The sequence below is a fragment of the Alosa alosa genome, chromosome 3 (assembly GCF_017589495.1).
Source record: "Alosa alosa isolate M-15738 ecotype Scorff River chromosome 3, AALO_Geno_1.1, whole genome shotgun sequence".
Classification (NCBI taxonomy): Eukaryota; Metazoa; Chordata; class Actinopteri; order Clupeiformes; family Clupeidae; genus Alosa; species Alosa alosa.
In genome coordinates, this window is record NC_063191.1 from 37,823,073 (window position 1) to 37,833,072 (window position 10,000).

General features: G+C 33.9%; 1 protein-coding gene across 1 annotated transcript in view; it reads left to right on the forward strand.

Annotated features, from left to right (window-relative positions):
• The window catches only part of LOC125291685 (intersectin-1-like), a 38,472-nt gene that overhangs the window by 23,899 nt on the left and 4,573 nt on the right, over positions 1-10,000 (forward strand). The window contains 2 exon segments of the mRNA XM_048238506.1: positions 130-194; positions 538-704. Of these exon segments, the coding sequence (XP_048094463.1) occupies positions 130-194; positions 538-704 (232 nt within the window).

Here is a 10,000-nt window from a genome sequence, read left to right on the forward strand (position 1 = left end):
TTTTGGTTGTATTATTTGTGATGTATGTGTGTTGGCTGTGGTTATTTGTGTTCATATGTATGGACTCTGTGTGTGTGTGTGTGTGTGTGTGTGTGTGTGTGTGTGTAAACTCTCTCTGTCCCTAAACAGCTCTGAATCAGCTGGGCCTGATCCAGCATCTCCAAGCTCAGCTAGACGCACTGAGGCAGGGGAAGGTGAGAGTGCCTTGATATGGATATATTGATATACTGTATTTAAAAACAAATACCTAGAAATAGGATCGCAATGTGAAGAATTACCTACAGTAATTCCCTGTGTACTAATCTCATATCTGAATCAATGTGTAAACCTGGTTAATAGGTTTGAATTTCCCCTGGGGATCAATAAAGTATCTATCTAGGCGGGTTATCAGAGTATGTTCCTCTAAAGAGAGCATGATGAGCAACCAGACACAGTGTGTCAGTGGCACTGTTATCAAATACAACACACAATCAATCCACACTACAGTATCTTGCTGTCTGAGAGTCTCATGGTGTCACTCTGCCTTTTCATTCCCAGAATTCATAGCGATGTTCACCTATGAGAGCAGTGAGCCCGGCGACCTGACCTTTCAGAAGGGTGACGTCATCACTGTCGTGAAGAGAGAAGGCGATTGGTGGACCGGAAGTGTCAAGGACCGAACGGGAGTCTTTCCGTCCAATTACGTGAGAGCCAAAGATGCCAAGGTCCGCCTTCTTAACATGTTAGCAAACTGGCCCTATTAAGACTACACATCCTGTTCAACTGCTTCCTCTGCCAAAAACTGTTTCAAAATAAAAGTCCTCACTACAATATTTCACTGTTAAACAATGTAACCCTTTAAACTACTGAACTTTTTAACTGTTCAGCCATTGTAACTGTTACTTGTCATCAACTATGACTCCTACCCACTGTAGCTAGTTAGCATAGTTAGCATGCTAGCATGTTAGCATGCTAGTTAGCATTTTTAGAAAAAAGTTAAAAATGATTAGCTAAGTTAGCTAAGTAACGTGGTTAGCATAGTTAGCATGCTAGTTAGCATTTTAGCAAAACTGCTAAAAATGATTAGCTAAGTAACGTGGTTAGCATGCTAGCATGTTAGTATGCTAGTTAGCATTTTTAGCAAAACTGTTAAAAATTATTAGCTAAGTTAGCTAAGTAACATGGTTAGCATAGTTAGCATGCTAGTTAGCATTTTTAGCAAAACTGCTAAAAATGATTAGCTAAGTTAGCTAAGTAACATGGTTAGCATAGTTAGCATGCTAGCATGCTAGTTAACATAGTTAGCATAACTGCTAAAAATGATTAGCTAAGTAACATGGTTAACATAGTTAGCATGTTAGCATGCTAGTTAGAATAGTTAGCATACCTACTAAAAATGATTAGCTAAGTTAGCTAAGTCACATGGTTAGCATACTTAACATGTTAGCATGCTAGTTAGCATAACTACTAAATATGAAAACATTAGCTAAGTTAACTAAGTTAAGTAACTTGGTTAACATTATTATCTTATTATAACTGCTAGCAAACATTAGAGCCATTCCAACTGTCAGTTATCGTCAATTATCTACCTAAATAATTTAACCATTTAAATTATCCACCTATTTGACCGTTCAATCATTCCAACTATATTAAACCTCATCTACCTAGCAACTAATATAGTTTGTTTTTACTCTGTATGATATTTTACATCATATTTTTGCATTTTTCATGCACTGTATTTCCTTCAGGATGCTTTTCTAGTTAGAGTGCATGAAAATGCACTCTACTGTTATCCTAATTCTTCTTATTATTCTTCTTCTAACGGCTTTTGTGTTTAATACAGCTTCAACTGTTTAACGTAGAAACTTCATTCAAACTGCGTTATGTGGGTCTTACTTATGTGACTTCAGCTATGTATTTTTCAACTTTGTAACTTTTATACTTTTTAAACTATTAATTAAAACTACTAAAATTTCCCCATTGACTTAACATTAGATTATGACATCACAATAGCAATTAGAATCCTATGCCAGGTGTTCAGGCCACCTGGATCACCATATATGGCTCTGGCCAGGCCACCTGGATCAACTGAGAGTTTCTCAGGCTTTATGACATCATAGCAATTAGAATATTGTGCCAGGTGGCCAGGCCACCTGCATCAACTGTCAGTTTCTCAGGCTTTAAGCATACAGTCTCATTCTATGCTATAAGCCTGAGAAACTGTTCAGTCATTCCAACTATATTAAACCTCATCTATCTAGCAAATAGTTTAACCTTTTAAACTATCCACCTATTTACTCCTATTTATTCACCGACCAGGACTGCAAGAAATCTAGGAGTTGTTCTCGACAACCAACTAAACTTCTCAGATCATGTTGCCTCAGTCGCCCGGTCATGCCGTTTCGCACTCTACAACATACGGAAAATCAGGAAAAATTGCAAAAAACTCCTGAAGACCCAGCTCTTTAGAGAACATCTACTCTCATAGCAACACTTACAACAAGTCTTACTGATCCTAGCACTCACCAGCCGTTTTAAACTGACAAGTAACTGCTAAAAACAGCACTCACCGACGCACTTATTCTTACTGTACTCTAATGTTTTTTTTTTTTTAAACTGTCCTAAAATTGTGAGAATTGTTCTAAAACTTACTGTTTACCATGTTGTTAGTCGCTTTGGTTAAAAAGCGTCAGCCAAATGTAATGTAATGTAATGTAAATGTAATGTAATGTAATTTAACTGTTCAGTCATTCCAACTATATCAAACATAATCTATCTAGCAAATAATTTAACCTTTTAAACCATCCACCTATTCAACTGTTCAGTCATTCCAACTATATTAAACCTCATCTACCTAGCAAATAATTTAACCTTTTAAACCATCCACCTATTTAACTGCTCAAGTCATTCCAACTACATTAAACCTCATCTACCTAGTAAATAATTTAACCTTTTAAACTATCCACCTATTTAACTGTTCAGTCATTCCAACTATATTAAACCTCATCTACCTAGTTCAGTCATTCCAACTATATTAAACATAATCTACCTAGCAAATAATTTAACCTTTTAAACCATCCACCTATTCAACTGTTCAGTCATTCCAACTATATTAAACCTCATCTACCTAGCAAATAATTTAACCTTTTAAACCATCCACCTATTTAACTGCTCAAGTCATTCCAACTACATTAAACCTCATCTACCTAGTAAATAATTTAACCTTTTAAACTATCCACCTATTTAACTGTTCAGTCATTCCAACTATATTAAACCTCATCTACCTAGTTCAGTCATTCCAACTATATTAAACATAATCTACCTAGCAAATAATTTAACCTTTTAAACCATCCACCTATTCAACTGTTCAGTCATTCCAACTATATTAAACCTCATCTACCTAGCAAATAATTTAACCTTTTAAACCATCCACCTATTTAACTGCTCAAGTCATTCCAACTACATTAAACCTCATCCATCTAGCAAATAATTTAACATTTTCAAAATAAGTCCTCACTAGCTAGTTAGTTAGTTAGCATTATTAAGATTGTTAACATTTTAGCAAAACTGCTAAAATGATTAGCGAAGTTAGCTGAGTCACATGGTTAGCATAGTTAGCATGTTAATATGGTTAACATAGTTAGCATTTTTAGTAAAACTGCTAAAAATGACTAGCTAAGTTAGCTAAGTCACATGGTTAGCATAGTTAGCATTTTTTTCAAAACTGCTAGAAAACATGAGCTAAGTTAACTAAGTAACTTGGTCAAAATAATGAGCTTTGTTAGCATAACTGCTAGCAAACATTAGAGTCATTCCAACTGTCAGTTATCGTCAACGATCTACCTATATAGAGCCTTTAAACTTTTTGTCTACCAACACGCATTAAACTATCAGTATGTCTACAACCTTTATACTATCTACATATAACTTTTAAACTTTCAACATTCATTAAACTATCTGTCTATTAACAACTGTTAAACTATCTACATTCAACTTTTAAACTGTCTAGGTCTAAACTATCAACTTTTTATTAAGCTATGCTATGTCTGTCCTAGCTTCATTTTCATGCACTCGTAATTCCCTGGAATTACATTCTCTAGTTCTTATTCTTATTCTTCCGCTAACGCATTTAATGCAGCTTCAACCGTTTAACGTAGAAACTTCATTCAAACTATGTTTACGTAGGTCTTACTTGGGACATGGGTGCTATGTATTTTTCAGCTTTGTAACTTTTATACTTTTAAACTATTAATTAAAAAACTAGTCAAAATTTCCCCATAGACTTTAACATGGGCTGATGACATCACAATAGAGCCAAGTAGCAATTAGAATCCCATGGCAGGTGTTCGGGCCACCTGCATCAACTGCCAGTCTCAGACTTTAAGCATACAAACTGGCCCTATTAAGACTACACAACCTATTCAACTGCTTCCTCTGCCAAAACTGTTTCAAAAATAAAAAGTCCTAACTACAATATTTCACTGTTAAACAATTTAACCCTTTAAACTACTGAACTTTTCAACTGTTCAGCCATTGTAACTGTTTGTCTGCTTGTCATCAACTATGACTCCTACCCACTGTAGCTAGTTAGCTAAGTTAGCTAAGTAACATGGTTAAGATAGTTAGCATTTTTTAAGAAAAAAACTGCTAAAAACGATTAGCTAAGTTAGCTAAGTAACATGGTTAAGATAGTTAGCATGCTAGTTAGCATTTTAACAAAACTGCTAAAAATGATTAGCTAAGTTAGCTAAGTCACATGGTTAGCATAGTTAAGATGCTAGTTAGCATTTTTAGCAAAACTGCTAAAAATGATTAGCTAAGTTAGCTAAGTAACATGGTTAAGATAGTTAGCATGCTAGCATGCTGGATAAGCATAGTTAGCATAACTGCTAAAAATGATTAGCTAAGTTAGCTAAGTAACATGGTTAACATAGTTAGCATGTTAGCATGCTAGTTAGAATAGTTAGCATACCTACTAAAAATGATTAGCTAAGTTAGCTAAGTCACATGGTTAGCATACTTAACATGTTAGCATGCTAGTTAGCATAACTACTAAATATGAAAACATTAGCTAAGTTAACTAAGTTAAGTAACTTGGTTAACATTATTATCTTATTATAACTGCTAGCAAACATTAGAGCCATTCCAACTGTCAGTTATCGTCAATTATCTACCTAAATAATTTAACCATTTAAATTATCCACCTATTTGACCGTTCAATCATTCCAACTATATTAAACCTCATCTACCTAGCAACTAATATAGTTTGTTTTTACTCTGTATGATATTTTACATCATATTTTTTGCATTTTTCATGCACTGTATTTCCTTCAGGATGCTTTTCTAGTTAGAGTGCATGAAAATGCACTCTACTGTTATCCGAATTCTTCTTATTATTCTTCTTCTAACGCTTTTTGTGCGTTTAATACAGCTTCAACTGTTTAACGTAGAAACTTCATTCAAACTGCGTTGCGTAGGTCTTACTTATGTGACTTCAGCTATGTATTTTTCAACTTTGTAACTTTTATACTTTTTAAACTATTAATTAAAAACTACTAAAATTTCCCCATTGACTTAACATTAGATTATGACATCACAATAGCAATTAGAATCCTATGCCAGGTGTTCAGGCCACCTGGATCACCATATATGGCTCTGGCCAGGCCACCTGGATCAACTGAGAGTTTCTCAGGCTTTATGACATCATAGCAATTAGAATATTGTGCCAGGTGGCCAGGCCACCTGCATCAACTGTCAGTTTCTCAGGCTTTAAGCATACAGTCTCATTCTATGCTATAAGCCTGAGAAACTGTTCAGTCATTCCAACTATATTAAACCTCATCTATCTAGCAAATAGTTTAACCTTTTAAACTATCCACCTATTTACTCCTATTTATTCACCGACCAGGACTGCAAGAAATCTAGGAGTTGTTCTCGACAACCAACTAAACTTCTCAGATCATGTTGCCTCAGTCGCCCGGTCATGCCGTTTCGCACTCTACAACATACGGAAAATCAGGAAAAATTGCAAAAAACTCCTGAAGACCCAGCTCTTTAGAGAACATCTACTCTCATAGCAACACTTACAACAAGTCTTACTGATCCTAGCACTCACCAGCCGTTTTAAACTGACAAGTAACTGCTAAAAACAGCACTCACCGACGCACTTATTCTTACTGTACTCTAATGTTTTTTTTTTTTTAACTGTCCTAAAATTGTGAGAATTGTTCTAAAACTTACTGTTTACCATGTTGTTAGTCGCTTTGGTTAAAAAGCGTCAGCCAAATGTAATGTAATGTAATGTAAATGTAATGTAATGTAATTTAACTGTTCAGTCATTCCAACTATATCAAACATAATCTATCTAGCAAATAATTTAACCTTTTAAACCATCCACCTATTCAACTGTTCAGTCATTCCAACTATATTAAACCTCATCTACCTAGCAAATAATTTAACCTTTTAAACCATCCACCTATTTAACTGCTCAAGTCATTCCAACTACATTAAACCTCATCTACCTAGTAAATAATTTAACCTTTTAAACTATCCACCTATTTAACTGTTCAGTCATTCCAACTATATTAAACCTCATCTACCTAGTTCAGTCATTCCAACTATATTAAACATAATCTACCTAGCAAATAATTTAACCTTTTAAACCATCCACCTATTCAACTGTTCAGTCATTCCAACTATATTAAACCTCATCTACCTAGCAAATAATTTAACCTTTTAAACCATCCACCTATTTAACTGCTCAAGTCATTCCAACTACATTAAACCTCATCTACCTAGTAAATAATTTAACCTTTTAAACTATCCACCTATTTAACTGTTCAGTCATTCCAACTATATTAAACCTCATCTACCTAGTTCAGTCATTCCAACTATATTAAACATAATCTACCTAGCAAATAATTTAACCTTTTAAACCATCCACCTATTCAACTGTTCAGTCATTCCAACTATATTAAACCTCATCTACCTAGCAAATAATTTAACCTTTTAAACCATCCACCTATTTAACTGCTCAAGTCATTCCAACTACATTAAACCTCATCTACCTAGTAAATAATTTAACCTTTTAAACTATCCACCTATTTAACTGTTCAGTCATTCCAACTATATTAAACCTCATCTACCTAGTTCAGTCATTCCAACTATATTAAACATAATCTACCTAGCAAATAATTTAACCTTTTAAACCATCCACCTATTCAACTGTTCAGTCATTCCAACTATATTAAACCTCATCTACCTAGCAAATAATTTAACCTTTTAAACCATCCACCTATTTAACTGCTCAAGTCATTCCAACTACATTAAACCTCATCTACCTAGTAAATAATTTAACCTTTTAAACTATCCACCTATTCAACTGTTCAGTCATTCCAACTATATTAAACCTCATCTACCTAGTTCAGTCATTCCAACTATATTAAACATAATCTACCTAGCAAATAATTTAACCTTTTAAAACCATCCACCTATTCAACTGTTCAGTCATTCCAACTATATTAAACCTCATCTACCTAGCAAATAATTTAACCTTTTAAACCATCCACCTATTTAACTGCTCAAGTCATTCCAACTACATTAAACCTCATCCATCTAGCAAATAATTTAACATTTTCAAAATAAGTCCTCACTAGCTAGTTAGTTAGTTAGCATTATTAGCATTGTTAACATTTTAGCAAAACTGCTAAAAATGATTAGCGAAGTTAGCTGAGTCACATGGTTAGCATAGTTAGCATGTTAATATGGTTAACATAGTTAGCATTTTTAGTAAAACTGCTAAAAATGACTAGCTAAGTTAGCTAAGTCACATGGTTAAGATAGTTAGCATTTTTTTCAAACTGCTAGAAAACATGAGCTAAGTTAACTAAGTAACTTGGTCAAAATAATGAGCTTTGTTAGCATAACTGCTAGCAAACATTAGAGTCATTCCAACTGTCAGTTATCGTCAACGATCTACCTATATAGAGCCTTTAAACTTTTTGTCTACCAACACGCATTAAACTATCAGTATGTCTACAACCTTTATACTATCTACATATAACTTTTAAACTTTCAACATTCATTAAACTATCTGTCTATTAACAACTGTTAAACTATCTACATTCAACTTTTAAACTGTCTAGGTCTAAACTATCAACTTTTTATTAAGCTATGCTATGTCTGTCCTAGCTTCATTTTCATGCACTCGTAATTCCCTGGAATTACATTCTCTAGTTCTTATTCTTATTCTTCCGCTAACGCATTTAATGCAGCTTCAACCGTTTAACGTAGAAACTTCATTCAAACTATGTTACGTAGGTCTTACTTGGGACATGGGTGCTATGTATTTTTCAGCTTTGTAACTTTTATACTTTTTAAACTATTAATTAAAAACTAGTCAAAATTTCCCCATAGACTTAACATGGGCTGATGACATCACAATAGAGCCGTTAAGCAATTAGAATCCTATGGCAGGTGTTCGGGCCACCTGCATCAACTGCCAGTCTCAGACTTTAAGCATACAAACTGGCCCTATTAAGACTACACAACCTATTCAACTGCTTCCTCTGCCAAAAACTGTTTCAAAATAAAAGTCCTAACTACAATATTTCACTGTTAAACAATTTAACCCTTTAAACTACTGAACTTTTCAACTGTTCAGCCATTGTAACTGTTTGTCTGCTTGTCATCAACTATGACTCCTACCCACTGTAGCTAGTTAGCTAAGTTAATTTAAGTAACATGGTTAAGATAGTTAGCATTTTTAGCAAAACTGCTAAAAACGATTAGCTAAGTTAGCTAAGTAACATGGTTAGTATAGTTAGCATGCTAGTTAGCATTTTTAGCAAAACTGCTAAAAATGATTAGCTAAGTTAGCTAAGTCACATGGTTAGTATAGTTAGCATGTTAGCATGCTAATTAGCATTTTTAGCAAAACTTTTTAAAAAGATTAGCTAAGTTAGCTAAGTCATATGGTTAGCATTGTTAGCATGCTAGTTAGCATTTTTAGAAACTTCATTCAAACTATGTTACGTAGGTCTTACTTAGGACATGGGTGCTATGTATTTTTCAGCTTTATAACTTTTATACTTTTTTAAACTATTAATTAAAAACTAATCAAAATTTCCCCATTGACTTAACATTATGATTATGACATCACACACGCGGCCGTTAAGCAATTAGAATCCTATGGCAGGTGGTCGGGCCACCTGGATCAACTGCCAGTCTCAGGCTTTAAGCATACAAACTGGCCCTATTAAGACTACACATCCTGTTCAACTGCTTCCTCTGCCAAAACTGTTTCAAAATAAAAAGTCCTCACTACAATATTTCACTGTTAAACAATTTAACCCTTTAAACTACTGAACTTTTTAACTGTTCAGCCATTGTAACTGTTACTTGTCATCAACTATGACTCCAACCCACTGTAGCTAGTTAGCTAAGTTAGCTAAGTAACATGGTTAAGATAGATTAGATGCTAGTTAGCATTTTAGCAAAACTGCTTAAAAGGATTAGCTAAGTCAGCTAAGTAACATGGTTAGCATAGTTAGCATGTTAACATAGTTAACATGTTAGTTAAGATAGTTAGCATAACTGCTAAAAATGATTAACTAAGTTAGCTAAGTAACATGGTTTAAGATAGTTAGATGTTAAGATCTTAGTTAGCATAGTTAGCATAACTGCTAAAAATGATTAGCTATGTTAGCTAAGTCACATGGTTAGCATACTTAGCATTTTAACATTATTAGCATGCTAGTTAGCATAGTAACTTGGTTAACATTATTATCTTTGTTAACATAGTTAGCATAACTGCTAGCAAACATTAGAGCCATTCCAAGTGTCAGTTATCGTCAACTATCTACCTAAATAATTTAACCATTTAAACTATCAACTTATTTAACTGTTCAGTCATTCCAACCATATTAAACCTCATCTACCTAGCAACCAATATAGTTTGTTTTTACTCTGTATGATATTTTACATCATATTTTTGCATTTTCATGCACTGTATTTCCTTCAG